Source organism: Taudactylus pleione, unplaced genomic scaffold, assembly GCF_031769625.1.
Source record: "Taudactylus pleione unplaced genomic scaffold, aTauple2 ptg000218l, whole genome shotgun sequence".
NCBI classification, from domain to species: Eukaryota; Metazoa; Chordata; class Amphibia; order Anura; family Myobatrachidae; genus Taudactylus; species Taudactylus pleione.
Genome location: NW_028284620.1, coordinates 1,974,783 through 1,994,831, shown reverse-complemented (window position 1 = coordinate 1,994,831; position 20,049 = coordinate 1,974,783). Strand labels below are relative to the sequence as shown.

General features: G+C 47.9%; 1 protein-coding gene across 2 annotated transcripts in view; it reads left to right on the top strand.

The window, feature by feature from the left end:
• AASDH (aminoadipate-semialdehyde dehydrogenase) overlaps positions 1-20,049 on the top strand; it is a 69,195-nt gene that overhangs the window by 35,140 nt on the left and 14,006 nt on the right. For both annotated transcript variants that reach the window (XM_088478726.1, XM_088478725.1), the window contains exons 5-12: positions 2,590-2,782; positions 5,129-5,370; positions 5,503-5,609; positions 6,172-6,344; positions 7,405-7,597; positions 7,805-7,923; positions 8,008-8,758; positions 10,025-10,188. In XM_088478726.1, coding sequence (XP_088334852.1) covers positions 2,590-2,782; positions 5,129-5,370; positions 5,503-5,609; positions 6,172-6,344; positions 7,405-7,597; positions 7,805-7,923; positions 8,008-8,758; positions 10,025-10,188 — 1,942 coding nt within the window. The remainder of the gene's footprint in view (positions 1-2,589; positions 2,783-5,128; positions 5,371-5,502; positions 5,610-6,171; positions 6,345-7,404; positions 7,598-7,804; positions 7,924-8,007; positions 8,759-10,024; positions 10,189-20,049) is intronic.

Here is a 20,049-nt window from a genome sequence, read left to right as displayed (position 1 = left end):
TGCATAGATCCCAGTCCCACCCTTGCCGGTGACCTGCTGGCTGTTACCTCTGCCATGAGAATTGGTTAGTATGGTGGGGGTGGGCTTGTGTGTCTGTTGGGGTATTAAGTACCGCGCCAGGAACTTGGGCACTTGAAATTTACTGACAAATAGCTCAAGTTCCTCTTCCGCTATACAATAATTGGCAGTCTGGGTCTTCAGTATTTTTTTTTAGCGGAGAGACCTCTGAAAATGATCTACCTCTTCTCATTATAGGGTATGTGTCAGAGGCCCCTTTTTGAATTGACAACATCAGTAACATTTATCTACATTTCTCTATTTGTAGTTATGGTGGACAGGCACAAACAAAGCAATATATGGCAATAGCGGTTTTGTTTTATGGAGGTGATTGGTCTCAGCATTTGCAATGGTTTAAAAGGGGGATAGGGGACAAAGCCAGTGACTGAAATCACAAAACATGGCCAATAGAGCAAAACAAAAAAAAGATGGTTCTCGTGGTGGGATACAATAAGAGTTCTCCTACACCTATGAATTGATACAACGCCTAAATTCCGATAGGTGCTGTTTAATGGATTTACAGGCTTTTATAATCAATTGCTGTGCTGCAGAAAAAAATACAATTAAAGACCGTTCTTTATGGTTTGTTGGTGCCTGGAATATTCCTGTGCTAATAGGATTTTCATTAGTTTACATCTTTTATATAAAAGAAGTTGTCATCCTAGAAGTCCACCTACAGGTCTTCCTCTTCATGTCATTTGAGCCTCCCCACATACTTATCATATAATCCTTAAGTGCCAATCAGACTCTCCTATTGCCCCTTCAAGGTCCATCAGACCTCCACATGCCGTCAGACCACACCAATATGCTTCCCTCATCCCATGCCAATTTCTGGGTAGTTAACAAAGAGAACACGATGATGAAAGAAATACTGTAACTTGTCATATGCTTGAAATCATGACTCTACATGCAGCGTAATGACTGGAGTCATTGGCAGGATCTGCAGTTAGCATGAACTAAACTTTCCCTCTCTAATACAAGGTGCTTCTGACCTCGGGGTTGGGTGGGACGAGGACATATAATATGGACCTCAGCCAGAATGTCTTACCTGCCTATGAGAAGAACTACTTCATCCTGGTCCCTGGTGTACTTCTGCCCCCAGTATGGTTGCCGTGATTGAATCTTCCAAAGGGCTGATGGAGGGGTGATCAGGACCACATTGTCATAGGAGTGGCAACGGCTCTGATTACCCCCCCCCCCCCCCCCCCCCCTTCTGGATCCACCAATGATCAGTGCTATCTGACTGTCCATAGTACATCCTGCAGGACCTGGCCTTTGTTCTGTGTTTTCTATTCTTTCCGCAATTTTTGAGTGAAGGAAGAACGTACAAGTGCTAGCACTGGGAAACTCTCCAGCTGTGCAGATCACTTGCATTTATTTTGCATGTGCCATCCTGATGGCAGAGGACATAGGAGCTCATTCAGACCCGCTCGCTAGATGCGTTCGCTCGCTCCCAGCGTATGCCAATCCAGTGCATGCCCAGCAAGGCAGGCGATGGCTCGGCAAGGCATTAGCACGCCCACTATGTCTTGGCGTGCGATCACTTTGTGTATGCAGACGCCCACCAGCCATTCATAAGACGCCCACTTGCGCATGTCATCTCCTGGAAGTGCATGAAACCATTGGTACATCAAGCACCATCGAATGTGCTTGCAGCGCTTGAGGTAGACTATACACTGCCACAAGCACTGCGATCACTTGAGTGAAATTCAACCATGTGACGTGTACTAGGACGCTACCTCTTAATTATGCACGCCTCTGAAACAGCGTTGAAACACTCAGACACGCCTGCGTTCGCACCTCCACTCCCCCATTTCTATTGGCCTGTTACCACCCACAAACGGCCCCTCCTGTCACTCATTCAGCTGGGCTGTCTATGCTGGGCGAGCGATCGCTTCCTGATCTTTCCCAGTGTTTCGTGCACGCGCATTGTAATGCATGCGCATATTGCAAATATCGGCCAGCTACGAGCGATTGCATCCTAGCGAGCGGGTCTGAATCAGCTCCATCGTTTCAAGACAGAGAGGGTGATGTAATATTAAAAGTGGTTTACACTAGAAGAGTACATTTAGGATAAAGACTTAAATTGCAATACAATGTTATTGTGGTTGAGCAGATTTATGAACTCTACAGTGCTGCTTTAGTCATTGTGGCTGTCATCTGCTCCTTTATTAGAAGAGCTAATTATATATGTGTTTTCATCCTGGCTTGCCATATTCCTTTGACAGTATAAATCAAACCTATAGTAGTGATTATCTTACTGATATAATATTTAGCATATTTGGAACCTGGGAGCTGGTTTCCTAGCGACCATATTCGTATTTCTTGCCAAAACGATGTATCATCAAAAAAAGTACAGACTGTGTTTTATATACTGTTTTGTTTAATTTTTTTATTTTCTTCTACTGCCTCTTCGTTTATTGAACATATTTATGTTGAATTAATATGGCTATATAACACCGTATTAGAACACCATTTATTTATTTTATCATATAATATGCTTATGAAAATGTTATGTCATTTATTTCCCAGATCCATCTTCAATGTCTCACCCCATGACCTTGTGTTCTTTGCATCACCTATGACCTTTGACCCATCTGTTATAGAGATGTTCCTTGCTCTGTCCGCTGGAGCTTGTCTCCTAGTTGTTCCAGACCCACTTAAAATGATGCCTCGGGAGCTGTGCAGGCTCCTGTTTCACCAGCATAGAGTGACTGTGCTACAGGTATGGTACTGGGCGCTACAAAGTCATGTCATGTTGCAGGTTATTTTACACAAATTTATCATGCAATTTGATACTAAGGCCCTCATTCAGACCCACTCGCGAGCGGCTGTCCACTTGCAAGTGGGTCGATGGTCTGCACTGCGCATGCGCACGACGGAGGGAGCGAGTCGCGACTTTCCTTCGCTCGGAGTGTCTCATCAAAGGGGGCATGCTGACGATGTTGACTGACAGCACACCCCCGTCTGAAGCCGGCCCCACTGACATCACTAGTGATGTCAGTGGGAGTGATTTTGGCTCTGATAGAGCCAAAATCACTCCTGGCCTTGCGGTTGAAAAACTCAACCGCAGGCTTTTGCTCGCAGTTTCGATGGTCACGATGGTCAAGACCATCGCGACCATCATCCTGCACGCTCGTATATGCTGTGGGTGGTGACCCACAGCTATACGAGCGTCCAGGAGGACGCTCCATATTAATGGAGGTGGGCCCTGATTCAGAGCGAGCGCTCTGGTCAGAGCGTCCGGCTCTGAATCAGGGCCTAAGTGCCCAATTTTCTTGTATTCTTTGTTTTTCACATGGTGATCTGCAAGTTATGCGGCAAGAGGATATCCATACTTGCACACAATTGTTCCACTCTCCTGGCTTCTGCTATGTCACCTGTGTATTTGATTCCATAAGATATATTAAATGCAAGTGGATTGTAATGTTGCTAGTTTACCAATTGTATATAAGCTGTGAGCCACAGCATCTGGTTTCTATGTCATATCACTAACTCCCCAGTCAATGTGCGCTCAGCAGTATATGTTTGTAAATAAATAAAATGGCTCAGTAAATGGGTGGAAAAAAGTTTGTGACGGTTTCTAGATAAACATTAAGGGTGTGTGCTAGCCTATATCAACTTTATGAGGCTGGTGTCTATAACTGATCCTCCTTTTACCTGCACATAGCAGACAATGTAAACCACATATATATTATATTAGATTTTTGATGACTTGGGGTAATTAGCCCGGTAGAGGGGTGAATTTGTGCATGGTCTTTAGTGCTCAAACAGGATCCAACACTGCTTTCGGGTAAATAAACAGAATGGCGTTAACTTTTCAGCATAAATCAGGTACAACACAAAATAATAAACGCCTAGCCCTCATTTAGGGCAAATAACTTACTTCTTTGCTCCTGACTAATTGGGCAGCTAGTCTGCAAACTAAGTCTCTCTGAGTCAAAGTCCCAGTCCTGTCTTTGACCGGTATTATCGCAGTCTCCAGCCTACTCACGTACAGGCTCCTGGCCTGATTGCAGTCTCACACTCTGCTTCCTGCAGGGTAACATACACAGTCTTTCGGAGTTTTAGGGTTCTCCCTACCTCCTGAAGGTCTGAACCTGGCTTCCTAGCCACCAGTGGCTTCCCAGCCCACACTGTTCTCCAACTACAGTGCCACCTGGACTGGACACACAGGCCCCAGCCTGTCCTGACTGTAGAGTCTTGCAGACTGACTCTCTCTCACTCCAGCAATTAGGCATGCCTCACCTGGCCTTTCTATGTGTGGGCAGTTCCCTCCTGCTCCACACAGAACACCTGTGTCAGTAATGCCATTTGCCTTCATGCTGCCAGAAAATATATAAATTATAAATATAATGTGTGTGTAAGGAGCAGATTAACACTCACTTGATGTAACGCACCAGCTGGGGTGCCACACTCTGGCTAGTCCAATGAAGGGACCATGATAATTTGTAGAAAATAGTCCAAAATAAGAGAGATGCGCAACACTTTAATCTTGCATCTCTGTAAAAAGACAGTTGACCTTGGTCGACATTTCGGTCCATGCAGGGACCTTTCTCAAGACCCATAACCTGCTACATGGTCAGTCATAATGTTGAAAGAACCTATCCCAGGCACCTGCACGCCCTTATATACCCATATATGTTAGATAAACTCTATTCACGTGGGCTGCGACCGGAAGTGATCATCCCCTCCTGTAGTGCCCGTGGCTACCGCAACTGGAAGTAACAATCGAATGTCACATCCGGATAGCATGGGAGAGCTGGCAACCCAACGCTGGCATGCGTTCCACATACAAACCTAACATCTTGATAAAAGAGCTGAAACGTTGATTTGTGACACTGGCTCCTGCCTGTTTCTTTATTCCGCTCTGGATTGACCTGGAGTGCCATCCATTTCTGCTGCTTACATTGCCCCAGTTCAGGAAAGGCACCCAGGCATGTTGTACTGTAACTATACCAGAGTGCCGGACTTTGAGATATTTGAGTGTGTATATGTATGTGTGTAATATAAATATATATATATATATATATATATATATATATATATATATCATTTTATTTCTGTTTAGGCGACACCCACCTTCTTGAGAAGATTTGGTTGGCAAACCATCCAGTCTTCTGTGCTGTCCAGAGAGACGTCCCTCAAAGTTTTAGCTCTCGGAGGGGAACAATTCCCACCTCTAAATGTCTTTCGAAGTTGGAGGGAGCCTGGCAACAAGACCCGAATCTTCAATCTCTATGGTATAACAGAAGTGTCAAGCTGGGCAACTTATTGGGAGATTCCAGAGAACCTTCTTAATTCTCAAGCAGGGTAATTTTGAAGTCCTTTATTTCGTGACAAAGTGGTAAGCCTTGATTGTGTGCCGCTGTGAACTTGGGTTAATTTAATTAATTAACATAATGAACTCTAATTTGTAAACTGTTTTTATTTATTTCTTCTTAGTAGTGTTCCCCTTGTGACACTTGGCAGTCCACTGCATGGGACAATTGTGGAAGTCCGAAATGATGATGACCTCAAGATTGAAGAAGGCGAAGGACAAGTTTTTGTAGGTCCTGAAAAAGTTTTTGTATGTTCATCCATGGCGCCTGTCTTAGTGTATGACTCTGTCATGTCTCAGAATATAAATCTGGTTTCGATTCTGTATATAGTTTATTTATATGATGACTTTGTTACTGCAGAAAATTACACAAGTGCTGAAGATGGAGGTTGGGGGGATTTGCATAGTTAGTGGAAGGTCTTCTCAGTGCAGACAATAACAATGATGGTGGTACTTCCATTTGGATGTCTAACTGCTGCTTTCTTGGAATATTCCTTTGACTCCGGTAGAGTAGTCTTCATAGAAGCATGAGACCTCTCCTCTGATAGAAATGATCTGCTCTCCTCTATAGCAGACAGAATGTTAGCAGTACCATGGGATTATAACTATACTTGATGCTATCAATAGAGTGCCTCAGTTATGCCATTAGTTTTTAATAAACTGTTAGGCTGTATCTCATAAATATTGTCTCAGCCTGAAATTGCTGCCTTTTCCTTTTGAAAGTCATATATTATAAAATGTTTTAACAATTATAGATGCTAATACTGGATACTGACTCTCCTCTCATCCTGCAGGAGGGAGACAACGGATCTGCTTTTTGGATGATGATCTCACTCTACCCTATGGGACCATGAGAAGAACAGGGGACTGGGTTAGATTACAAAATGGGGACATGTTCTACTTGGGACGCAAAGATAATCAGATCAAGCGTCATGGCAAGAGGCTAAATACTGAATATATACAGCAGGTATGTGAATCACATAGCTATAGTGCACACATTCTGCAGCACTTTACAGAGAATATTTGTCCATTTACATCAGTCCCTGCCCCAGTGGAGCTTACAATCTATGTTCTCTACCACACACACATCCACTAGTGTTATGTTTTTTGTTGGGAGCCAATTAACTTACCAGTATATTTATGGAGTGTGGTAGGAAACCGCAACACACTGTGGAAACCCACGCAAGCACATAGAGCACATACAAACTCCACACAGATAGGGCCCTGGTTGGAATCAAACCCAAAACCTCAGTGCTGTGGGGCAGTAATACTAACCATTATACCATCTTATATTGTACTCCACAAATGTAACATTAAAGCTGCATACACACACAACGATTTTGTTACCAACGATGTTATGAACGATTATCTGTCAGATTTTTTAAAGTGTAATGAACGATTTTTTTGAACTACAAACGATTTTTGCATATTAACTTAATGAAAATCGTTGAGTTGACAAGTCTGACTGAACTACAAACGTGAACGCGCATGAACGATAATCGTTCATCGTTTGACTCAGAAAGTGAACAATTTTTTCAAACGATCACCGTTAAACGATATCGATAATCGTTCAAAAAATCGTGTGTGTATGCAGCTTTATAGTTAACGTACCACTCTGCATCATCCGTAGTTGCGCATGCTTGGTCTTGGAGTATGAGCTTGTGCTGAGCTCTGCATCTGCCCTACTATAGTAGAGAAAAAGTAATTAATCAGGGTTTACTATTTTTTATTTTTATTTTTTATTATTGAGCCCTCACTGTAGATATCTGGTCGATACCTTTTTGTAAAATGGTTTTCCGTATAATTCAGCATGTAGAAGTACCACTCACACAAAAGCATATCAATCCTTTTCAGTTCCCTATGCTCCACGTACAGATGTGGTTGTTGGGAAAGTGAACGTCACATCAGCCAGAGGCTACCGGGACCGGTTGGAATTTGCAACAACTGGGGAGCCACCAGGTGCCCAGGTCTCATCTACACAGCGCTATGAGAGAAATATAAGTGTGTGTTTTTTAAAATATTTTCAGGTGGTAGAAGGACTTGAACCAGTGGAAACATGTGCAGTGATTTGGTATGAGGCCAAAAAAATGGTCTTATTTGTTGTACCCAAAAGGCCTGTTGACAAGCGTTTCCTATGGAGGGAGTTGCAGACACATCTGCAGAGCTACGCAGTGCCTGATGACTTAGTACTTCTGGACGCCTTACATCCTACAAAGCATGGTAAGCTCTGGTACTGAGGCTTAATGTACATTTATTTTATACTGCCCTAAGCAATCTATAGCAGACGTTTTAGCAGCTCTACGAACCGCTTTGTTCACATTTGTGTAATGTAATCCTAAAATACATTAATACATAGTTATACATCATGTACAGTGTATAAGCATGTAATGTTTATGTTACTTGGATGTTTTATTGTTATACTTTTAGGTAAAATAGACTTTTCCAGGTTAGCTCTGATTTATGGTGATCACTTAAGGAAAAAGACAGATACACCCATAACACAAAGTGAAGATGACTTGTGGCATACCATACAAGACCTGTGGAAGGTATTGTCTATTTGTGTACACAATATTATTTCATAACTGAGCCACGGTGCATCAGTAACTGTTATCTCCCCTTTGCTCCTCCAGGCTGTACTGGGAATCCCTGAAGACGTTCCTCCTGTTGCTGGAGATTCAGTTTTCCTGCTCAGCGGTGGTGACTCTATAAAGGCAATCCGACTCCATGAAGAGGTGGAGATTCTGGTTGGTAGACCTGTACCAGGACTTTTAGAAATTATCCTCAGCAATACTATTCTGGATGTTCACAGACACATTATTAAATGTAGGAGCCCAGTCAAGGAGAAAATACAGGCCAAAATCAATGTAACTATAGCGGAAACTAACAGAAATACCAGCGCTGTAGATGTAAGTGCAAACTATCCAAGTAAAAGGAAAGTGGACTCTCTGGGTAGTTCAGAAACAGATGTGAGTTCATTTGTATCTCTGAGTAGAGGCAGCCGGCTGTTTACAAATTTATATTCGGACACTGAACCGGCTGACCAGAGGTGTCGGGTCACGCATGGGTTCAGTCCAGATCTAGCACACTTATTGGACCATCCTAGTACAGGCCATAAACGTCTAAGATCCACTCCATCCCATAAGAAGGCAATGTGTCTGCAGGAAAGGTGGGCATCTGATACCGGCAAATGTGTTGATGCTTCACCACTGCTCGTCATGTCAACCATTAAAGACTCAACAGCAACTGTGTACGTTGGCTCCCACTCCCACCGAGTGCAAGCGCTTGATCTGCACACTGGGACAGTGATGTGGGAAAGAATCCTAGGAGATCGCATTGAATCTTCTGCTGCAGTATCTAGATGTGGGAATTTTATCCTTGTAGGTAAGCATTGCTTTTATCATCCCTCCACAGGCTCTGTGAGATTATGGGACATGCAGGTTTTACATATTTTACAAACTTCACTTTGTAACTCCTATGTGGGGGAGTTGAAAGTTGGTGTTTGACAGTGGTTCTCAACTCTGTCCTCAGGACCCCAAATGGGTCAGGTTTTCCAGGTCACCCAGCAGGTGTATAGGTGTATTAATTACTCACGGACACATTTTAAAAGATCCACAGATGGAGCTAATTATTTCACTTATAATTCTCTGAGGAGACCTGGAAAACATGCACTGTTTGGGTTCCTGAGGACCGAGTTTGAGAACTTGTGGTCTAAAGCTGGCCACACACTAGACCAACTTACATCCAACCAGCCAACTTGTTGATTGGTTGGAATGAAAATCTGGTAAGGAATGGGAGTAAATGATGATCAGCAATTTGCTCCTAAATGCCAGAAAACAGATGAAAATGGTTGTTCAGACAAGTTTGTTAAATATTTGATCTAAACTATTTGTTCAAACAACAGTTTTGGTCCATTTTCATGCGTTTGGGAGCAAATTGCTGATTGGTTGGAATTAAAATCTGGTAAGGAATACAATCAACTAGTTGACTGGTTGGACAGATAATCTTTAGATGTGTGGCCAGCTTAAAGCACAGGTTCTCAAACTCTGTCATCAGGACCCCAAACAGTGCATGGTTTCTAGGTCTCCTCACATAATCACTAGTAAAATAATTAGGTCCACCTGTGGATTTTTAAAATGTGTCCATGAATAGTGAATGCACCTGCTGGGTGACCTGGAAAACGTGAACTGTGTGCGGTCCTGAGGACCAAGTTTGAGAACCTGTGTTCTAGGGTATCTGATGATATTTATTACAAAACTATGTGCAAGACTAAATAAAGATTGAACGTTTGTAATGCAATACACATCTGTGCAGAAACAGGCTGGATATGTGACAAGAATATAGACTTGATAAAGGACATGTCTTTAATGAATTTGAAAAGGAATTGATGTATTGTTTAGGGAAGGTTTTGCCATTTTCGTACAAGTATTTAAAACAGAATGTTAAGGTCTTCATGTAACAAAATGACAATTTTGTGGAAGGATAATTGTCAGAGTTGTATTGGGAACCCTTATCAAATCTTACATAGTTCTGACAAAATTTTGGTTATGCTGATGATATAAATTGCGTTGTCAGTGGACCCCGATGGACATTCTGAGAAGAGGAGAAATAATGAAGGCCCTTAGTAAGTTACTACGGTTTCTTTGACAGGCTGCTACGATGGGTCCATTTATATCCTGCAGAGGAGTAGTGGGGAAACGCACTGGAATTTCACTACCGGAAATGCCGTGAAGAGTTCTCCTGCTGTTGATCCGGTGTCTGGACTGGCAATTTTTGGCTCTCATGATCATTATGTATATGCTGTAGACATTGAAGTAGGTACTTTTTAGTCTTATACCCTCTTTTTAAATACTTTACTGCCTAGCTATATTTTGCTCATGTATTATATTTATGGTTAACAGACCTGCATTTATAATGCTAATGTTCCAGATCTTTACACGTTATTATAATAGATGTGTGAGCTAGTATTTAGAAATTTGGTGCACACTTTGATCCAGTTTCGGGTTTGTGGATCTCAGCTGCCACATAAAGCCTCAAATACAAGCGGCCATATAAAGCGCTACTAATATCATACAGAAGTATATGCAGTATTTTAAAGCTCCCATAGCTATACAAAACTAGCTATGGGAGCTATGTCTGGCCGATTTGTAATGACAAATCACCTACATCGCTCAGTGTGTACACTCAGTATTCGCGTACACATGGTCCCTAGCGGCGACCTCCAGTTTTATTTGCTGCACATCAAACCTGACGATATCACATGTTAAGCTGGAGCAACCGGCAATCGTTCTGCCTTTCCCAACAATTTCCCTTGAGCGGGGATTGCGCATACACACTAGACGTATGGAACAATATATTGTTCCGTCCTGCATTAACATACATGAGGTCACATGCGATATGTAGTGTACTAGTATGTACGCTCAATCCCCGCTCTAGGAAAATCGTCTGGAATGTTGGAACAATTGCCGGTCGCTCCAGTGTGTATCCAGCTTTACGATGTTGGACATTGTCTCTATTGTCCAGTTTAGACCATTCCAGTTAGTGTGGTTACAAGTGTCTGCTCTGCATTAGATCCTTCCCTCATTGTAATCACTTTCACTGACATTGACAGTGGCACATTTCAGTGAAGCAGATATTGAAAGAGATAAAGAGGGAGATGTATGAAATCTATAGTGGACACATGTAGAAGTTGGCTATAGTAAACTATCAGATCCTAGCAATCTTTTATCTAGTACATTCTATAAAATGATTTCTAGAATCTAGTTGCTATGGGCAACTGCTTCACCTGCTCTAGCTAGAAGTTTTGAGACCTCTCTCCCAAAATTCAGCAATTCGGATGCAATAACCTGCACCTAGTTATAATGAAGGATACAACTGTGGAAAATAAAGTAACATCATCATATAACATTCTAAGCCTGTCCAGCTCTATATAAACATTGTAAGTTTTCCTTTCTCTTAATGGCAGAACTTAGATCAAGTCCCACAGACTACTACAGTTGCAAGTATATTTTCCTGCTTGCACATCAGGGGACTATTTCAGATGTTACTTGACTGGGATCCAGGCCTGCACGCTATCCTTTATTCCTCGCAGTTTTGCCCATCTGGTTTGAAATATGCCGCTCCCATCAACTCTTCCCATAAACTAAACGATCGTGGATGCACTTAACGATGCCGGACCCGACACTGCCGATGTCGCTCACTGGACACATCGTCCAGTGTGTATGCGCCTTTAGTGGCAGTAACCCCCATAACTACTGTATCACACTGACTTCTAGAGTCAGCATCGGGGAGGGGGGCAGTATTTCTACTTCATAGGGGGTCCACGTCGGTTGACCTTTGGGTATAGCTGGATCTGGATCCACGAGCACCACGCAGTTAAAGCTTTGCTGCTCCCAGGATGCACTTGGGTCCGTCCTCTATATCCCGACCACAGGCACCTCATTTTTAGTTGGTGCCCGGCCGGAGTCGTGTCACCCTGGGCAGTGGGGCTGCATAAGCAGCCCCTAAGCTTTAATTTAATTTTTTTTTGCAAAGAAGATTTTATTATTTTATTTTTTACTATCTTCAGAGCGGCAGCATAAGACTGTCCATCTGGACGTCCATACTGCCGCTCCAACAGCCCTGCTGGCGCTGCGATGCCAGTACTGATCTGGGGATCGCAGCGGGACCCCGGAGTCAGTACTAGCGTGGCTCCGGGAGCTCCCACTGACTGCTGCCGGATTCTACGGGGCCAGGTAAGCCGTGTGTAGCGCTTCGCGCTGTACGCGGGGGAAAATGCAGTCTTTCAGCCACGTCTCTGGGGACAGACCGGCGGCGCTAGTAGCGGCGGCGGGCTCCCCCTCTTCAGGAATACCCCGCGTGACCGCTGGCCCCCGGGGTGTAAGTACCGGCGGGGAACCGGCTTCCCTGGGGGTTTAATACTAGCAGGGGAGGCAGCCTTCCCTGCTTTAGTGCTCCTCCCCTCAGCCCAGCGCGCCTTCTCTCATGCGTGCTGGCGTCGCTGGGCTGTTATCTCTCGGCCACTCCTCCTCAGTGCTCTCCGGCGGCCATCTTCAGGCAGCATCGCAGAGCTCCCAGGCAGGCTTCCAGTGGACCAGTCCCCCTGCGTACCTCTCCCACTGCAAAGGACAGTGTTCGCAGCGCTATAGCCCTCCCAGACACTGAATCTGGGAGGTTGATTGTAGCTGAAGGTGCAGTGAGTATAACTTCTCTGCATGGTATGTGACTATTGCTAGTGCTGCTGTCTGTGCTTTTTCTACTTACTGTCAGCTTTTTACCTATCCCTTTCCTTCTCCTACGGCCCGCAGGTGCATGGGGGAGGGGTGTTCTTTCTGTATACCTCACTTTTATATACTTCTACGTATTTGTGAGGTCCGTCACATACTGCGGTGTGCTACTCAGTACCAGATTGTGGGCTGTTTGTGTTGCATACTTGGGAGTGCGCAGGTGTTATACGCCTTACCTCGTTTCGGTTTATTGCAAAAGTTTTGTGTCATGTCTGATGAGGAGAATGAGCGCTCCGTGGCTCCTGGGTTGTTTTCCTGCCGACGCTGTTCGGCAGGGGTTGACGGGGCGGATTTGTCTCAGGACGGTCTGTGCGGACGGTGCCAGCTGGTACCTTGTCCCTCTAAACCCCCAGTGGCGCAGGATCCTCCGTGGGCGATGTTTACACAAGTGCTGGCGTTGATCGCGGACCGGCTGGCGGTCCCGATTGCGGTCCCTTCTAGGGTGTTGCCCCAGCCTACCATCCCCCGTTCCCCGGGCGTGACGCGTCTGGTGCAGTCTCCTCCCGGGTCTCAGACTGTGGGTCCTTATGCGTGTTTGCCTGTGTACGTGCAATCTCCCACGGTACCACAGCAGTCGATGGTACCGTTTCAGGGGTATCCTCAAACGGTACCCCCTCCCTGGGTGGATGTCCTCTCCAGCTCTGTTCAGAGCCTGGCGGCTTCGTCATCGGCCTTTCAAACTATGTTGCACAGTGATGTGCCACCAAGGATGTCCAAGCGAACCGTTTCGGCTTTATTGGCGGCACAGTTTACGGACACGGACGTGTCTTCGGATGACGGGGAGATTTATGAAGACTCTTGACTCGGATGCTGGGGCCCAGGAGGTGGAGGCTAAGTCCTCCATTAATGTACCGGCATTGGTTAGGGCGGTGCGGGCCATCCTTCATATAGAGGAGGATGCGCCGGCTCCCAGGTCGAAGTACCCTAATTTTAAGAAGGCCAAGGTAGCTTTGACGGTTTTTCCCCTGTCTGACCAGTTAACGGATCATATGGCAGGGGCCTGGCAGTTGCCCAGCAAGAGGTTCCAACCGCAGAAATGGTTGGCTTCAAACTATCCTTTTCCTGAGGCTCATTGCAGGAAGTGGGAAACTCCGCTTCCCGTGGATTCCCACGTTACCCGCTTAATTAAAAGCGCTACGCTGCCTTTGCCGTCGATCTCGTCCCTGAAAGATCCCACGGACAGGAAAGTGGAGACTTGTTTAAAGTCTATCTACTCTCTCTCAGGGGCGGTTGCCCGTCCGTCCATGGCCATCTCTTAGGTGGCTAAGGCCATCGAGAGCTGGGCCAACGCTTTGGAGGATACCTTTCCGGAAGATGCTCCGGAGATCCAGAGAGCGTTGATAGGACAAATGAGGGATGCGGCTTCCTACATTGGGGAAGCATCGTTAGATGCAAGCCTGCTGACCTCTCGGGTGTCGGCTGCAGCTGTGTCGGCGCGTCGGTCCTTGTGGCTGCGGTCTTGGAGAGCGGACGCAGACTCCAAAAAGGGACTGGAGGCCTTACCTTTTAATGGGGAGTTGCTTTTTGGTCCAGACTTGGACAAAATTGTGGATACTCTGGCTAAGTCTAAATCAGCCTTCCTCCCTTCGGCTTCTGCACCTACCAAAGTACGGCGCTCTGCCTTTCGGTCCTTTCGGGTTCAGGGCAAGGCCAAAGGTCAGTCCTTCCTGAGGCAATCGGCGACCAAGGCCGCTTCTAAGCCCAAAAAGCAGGCCTGGAGTGCCAGGCGCCCTTCTTCCAAGCAGGAGGATAAACCTTCTGCCTGATGGGACGGGCCTCCCTCTGGGGGACCCCAGAGTGGGAGGCCGACTTCTTCTTCTATTTGCCCAGTGCTGGCACAATACCACCACGGATGCCTGGGTTCGAGAAGTGGTCTCCCAAGGGTACGCCCTGTCTTTTCGGCACAGACCGCCCCACCAGTTTTTCTGCACGAGTCCTTCTCAGGATACGACCAAGACTTTACAGATTCAGGAAGCTATAGAGTCCTTGCTGAAAGCAGGGGTCATTGTTCCCGTTCCTCAATTACAACGAGGGACGGGGTACTATTCTTCTCTGTTTCTGGTGCAGAAACTCAATGGTTTTCATCGCCCTATCCTCAACTTGAAGTCTCTGAACAAATTCCTCAGAGTTCCCAAGTTCAGGATGGAAACGTTACGTTCCATCATTCTGGCGATGGAACCGGGGGGATTACATGGTGTCCCTGGATATCCAGGACGCCTACCTCCATGTTCCGATAGCACCTTCGCACCAGCGGTATCTGAGGTTCGCTATCCTTCAACATCATTTTCAGTTCCGGGCGCTACCCTTTGGCCTCTCCACGGCACCGAGGGTGTTCACGAAGATTATGGCGGTCATGGCCGCACATCTTTGGAACTTGAATGTACGGCTGCTGCCGTATCTGGACGACCTCCTGTTGTTGGCGAGCTCCCCGGAGGTACTGCTTCAACATCTCCACCTGACGATCGCTTGCCTGCAAGCGCACGGGTGGCTGATAAATTGGAAAAAATCCTCCCTGATTCCATCACAGCGGATGGTTCATTTGGGAGCCCTGCTGGATTCTCGTCAGCAACGGATTTTCCTGACTCCGGAGAAGGTCTCCTCCCTGCAGCTGCGGATACACAGTTGCCTGAGCAGTTGCCACCTGTCGATCCATTCGGCTATGAGAGTTCTGGGGTCCATGGTGTCGACATTCGACATGGTGGAATTTGCCCAGTTCCATTCCCGGCCCCTGCAGGGGCTGATTCTATCGGAATGGAACGGGTTACCTCACCGGATCCGCTCTCAGATGCTGGTGTTGTCCCCAGAGGTTCGGCAGTCTTTGGCTTGGTGGCTTCGGACAGCGCATCTGGTCGAGGGGCGCCCCTTTTGGATCCCGGACTGGGTCCTGCTCACGACGGATGCCAGTCTCCGGGGTTGGGGGGCAGTGACCGGCTCATTATCGCTTCAGGGTCGTTGGTCCGCGGAAGAAGCACTTCTCCCCATCAACATCCTGGAACTGCGGGCAGTATACAGGGCCCTGCAGTCGTCCGGCCCCGCTCTTCACGGAAGGGCGGTTCAGGTGCAGTCCGACAATGCCACCACGGTGGCGTACATCAACCACCAAGGGGAACTCTCAGTCGGGCAGCGATGTCGGAGGTGTCTCCCATTCTTGCTTGGGCGGAGTGTCACATTCCAGCGATCTCGGCAGTCTTCATTCCCGGAGTCCTCAATTGGGAGGCGGACTTCCTCAGCCATCACGACGTGCATCCCGGGGAATGGTCGCTTCACCCAGAGGTGTTTCAGCTGCTCGTGGACAGGTGGGGGCTGCCGGAGCTGGACTTGATGGCCTCCCGTCACAATCACAAGTTGCCCGTTTACGGGTCAAGGACAAGAGACGCAGGTGCCTGTCTGGTAGACGCACTGTCGGTGCAATGGACGTTTCACCTGGCGTATCTGTTTCCTCCGATATCCCTGCTTCCTCGTGTTCTGCAGAAATTCAAGCAGGATGGCGGCACGCTCGTGCTGGTAGCTCCGGCGTGGCCCAGACATCCTTGGTACTCCAATCTGAGGTGCCTCTCCATCGACGCTCCGTACCTTCTCCCTCAGCGTCGGGACCTGTTGTCTCAAGGGCCCTGCCTTTACCCGGATCTAGGTCGGCTGTCTTTGACGGCGTGGCTCTTGAGACAGCCGTCTTGAGGTCTAGGGGTTTCTCCAGTTCGGTTATTGGTACCATGCTTAGGGCACGCAAGCCTGCTTCCGCGTGGATTTACCACAGGGTGTGGCGCACTTATTTTCAGTGGTGTGAATCCAGAAACTATGATCCGCAGGTGTTCCGGGTTTCCAGAATCTTGGAGTTTCTTCAGTCGGGTTTGGACCTCGGCTTACGCCTGGCCTCTCTGAAGGTTCATGTGTCTGCTTTGTCCGTGTGGTTTCAGTGACAGATTGCTACACTGCCAGATGTTCACACCTTTTTCCAAGGTGTTCTCAGGATCCAGCCTCCCTTCGTGCCTCCGGTGGCTCCTTGGGACTTGGCGGTGGTACTATGGGTCTTGCAGGGTCCTCCTTTTCTCCTTCATCCACTAAGGGACACTGGAGTTCAAGACAGTGGGGTATAGACGGTGGTAGAGCAGAGCCTGGCACTTTAAATAATTTAAAAGTGTGACTGGCTCCTCCCCCTCTATGCCCCATCAGCCCCAGTTTTTAGAATGTGCCCGAGAGAGCCGGTCGCACATCTGGCTGTCTCCAGCCTTTTTCATATTTTTTATTTAAACAAGCATGAGGACAGGCAGACTGCTTGCTGTGACAGTCTGCCTGCTACGGGGGAGCCGCCGGGAGGGCACCACACGGCTACTGCAGCCTGTGTCCGGTGACCCTGAGGAGGGGGCACCAGCAGATGGAGTCATCGGACCCTGCGAGGACCCGCCACTGCTGACACCGGCATGTGTCCGGGTTCCTCGCCGCCCCCTCAGCCCAGCATCCCGGCCGCAACAGCCCGTAAGTATATCCCACCACTCCTGACCAGCTGGAGTGGTGGGCGAAAATGCTGGGCTCAGGACAGCGCGCGCTGCGCGGCTGTTACACAGCCTCCTTCCCCCTGCCAGTAAACAGGCAGTGTCGGAGCTGCTGATGAGACCCGCTGCTGCACTCGGCAGTCAGCATCCTGGTCTCTGGCTTAGCCTAGCCACTGTTCCCCCTCTCCTATTTAAATGAAGGGATGGATAAAGGAAGAGGCCCCTCTGCGTTGGTGACAGCGCGGTGCTAGCCGCAGCTGTCATTGAAGACGCCTGCTCCTCACTCCTATATGCAAGGAGGGAGACTGCTGCGTCCCACAGCTACATAACTGGAGTCTGCAGCCCCGCTATTATAGCCCTGCATAACGGGGCTGGGGCGGGGCTTAAGGAGCCGCTCAACGCGGCTCTAAGTTGCCGCGCTGGTGCTTGTATGAAAGCATCGGCACTGGCTTATGCTCATTAGCCGCTGTAGAGCGCGGTACAGCGCTCTTAGCGGTTGGTTGCTGTGCCGGTGCTTATTTGAAGAAGCACCGACGCTGGCCCTCACAGCGCTATGCCTGCCTAGAAGAGAGGCTGGAAGATAACATAGCGCTAGTAGTGCACAGTCCCCGTTGGCAAGACGGGGTTGATTTACCGCCATTACTGTGGCGTTGGGGGCGGGGCTTAGCGGCGACCCGGCCAAGGCCAAAACGCTGGGCTCAAGGACAGCGCGTGCCGCGCTGCGGTTAGAAATGAGCACAGCTGCGCTTTTGTACGGGATCCCCCCTCATGTAGTCTGCACTGCAGCAGCATCCCTGAGGTTAGTAAGCGGCTCACTGTAATAATGCCGCTTCCCTGTACAACGCTCTGGAACATCCTGCCTGAGCAGTGCCAGCAGTCAGTTCCAACACGGGTGGGCAAGCGCTGACCCCCCCCCCCCCCCTGCTCAGGAGAGAGGCTGGAAGACAGGACCCACCATAGCTGAAATCGTCAGAGTCCGGTTCTCCTGCCCCTTCCCAAACATGGCTGTTAGTAGGGAAGCCTCTGTGGCTTAGTGGGTTAAAAGCTAATCTCCCTACTGGTTATGATGGTGGAGCCCCTGGTTCTAATTCCCATCTAGATCTCTATTCCTGACAGCGGTGAGGTCTCCGTTGCACCGCGCACCCTCCCGCCCTGTATGCTGCGTTCTCTTGCAGGGAGGTGCGGGCGCTGTTGCAGTGCTTGTACAGGGAGGAGGCTTTCCGGTGGCGCGCACTCCACGCGCTACAGACCTGGGCCCTCCATTTCAGTATTCGGGCTAGGCATAATGCAGCACTGCCTTAGCGATTAGCAGCTCTCATCTATTAACAGGAGGAGACGCTGCGTTACACAGCTCCTGGCTGTGCTGAGCAACTTTACATGCCCGCTCCTCCAAATGATGATTAAGCCCCCCTCGCTTGTGTAGGAGCCATGATCGCTCCTCCCGTGTTATCGGCACCGGCTGGACCTTCAACTACTCCGCTTTTATGCGGTTCTACTGCGGGGGCAAGTAGCGCTGTGTTGACTGGAGTATATCATTGCTCACACAGCGTGGTAATTCAGGAATGCTTACAGTCCAGCGACTACAACAGCGCCCCTGCTTCCCTATTATGGGCAGCAGTATCTACCTGCACACAAGCAGTATAGCTCAGTGCACTACCTGCAGCAGGGAGTGCTTTAGCACTGGTCTCCTACGAGACCCCTCCCTTTTTGGGAGTGCTTCAGTAAATAATAGGGAATGTCCGTCACTGTATGACAGGAGTATTTCCAGCTAAATACGCTGTGCTGACGGGACACTGTCCCGCCATTTTGCCAGACAGTGTAGTGGTTAGCGTTGCTGCCTCGCAGCAGTGAGGTCGTGGGTTCTCTTCCCACCGTGGTCCTAGCTGTGTGGAGTTTGCAAGCAACGGGTGTTACCCCCTGTCATGGCTTCCCCTTGGTTCTATAACAAAGGGCACTTGGCTTAACCTAATTAAAGATATATAGTATGTATAGTACTTGTACTAGTCATTGTTCTGGTTGCTGGGAAAACTTATGGTTATAGCTTACCCGTAACCAGGGTTAGCACATTATTGCGTCCCATCCCCAGGCTTATGCCTCATAACCCTGAACACGCTCTATCTCGTCTGATTTTGGAAGCTAAGCAGGGTCAGGCCTGGTTAGTACTTCGATGGGAGACCACCTGGGAATACCAGGTGCTGTAGGCTTATATAGGTGCCAGCACATATACTACATTATAGGCTGGTTTTAAAACCTTCCAGTTCTGTATAGTGCTAGCTACTGTGCATAGCTAGTTGTTAGCAGAATGGGAACTAGCCTAAACCCCTGTTTGCACTATAACACCGCTTTTATGCGGTTCTGAGAGGGGCCAGTTACTCAGCCGGTGCACATTCCCGGCTAGAGGCGCTGGGCTGACGGGACACAGTGCCGTCATTGCAGCGCAGGGTATTACCCACTGTCAGGCTTCCCCTTGGCTTTATAACAAAGGGTGCCTAGCTTAATCTAATGGCCTGATGTCATAGCCTGTGAAGGTTACTCCATGGTGTACTAGCTACTCTGCCTAAACTGAGATCGTCTTTTTGAGTCCCTCTTCGAAAAACGGGTTAATCTGGAGCTAAAATAGCTCACCTGAAGCACGCACGCTCATAATATATAAGGCGAGTACACCAGTAACAGAAGTCCCAGGAACGACACCAGTCTGGGACAGCACGCTGCTAACACATCTTGCCTCTACGCCATAACAGAATGACGGCCACATGAGCAGCCTCCCGGCGTGGAGGTAAGCCACGGTATATATGTGTAGCCCTGCTTTAGAATATATACATGCTGGAGTGAATTTGTCCTTCCATGGCGCTAATTATGATCAGGTTCTATTTTAAATATTATCGTCGCCTACTAAACT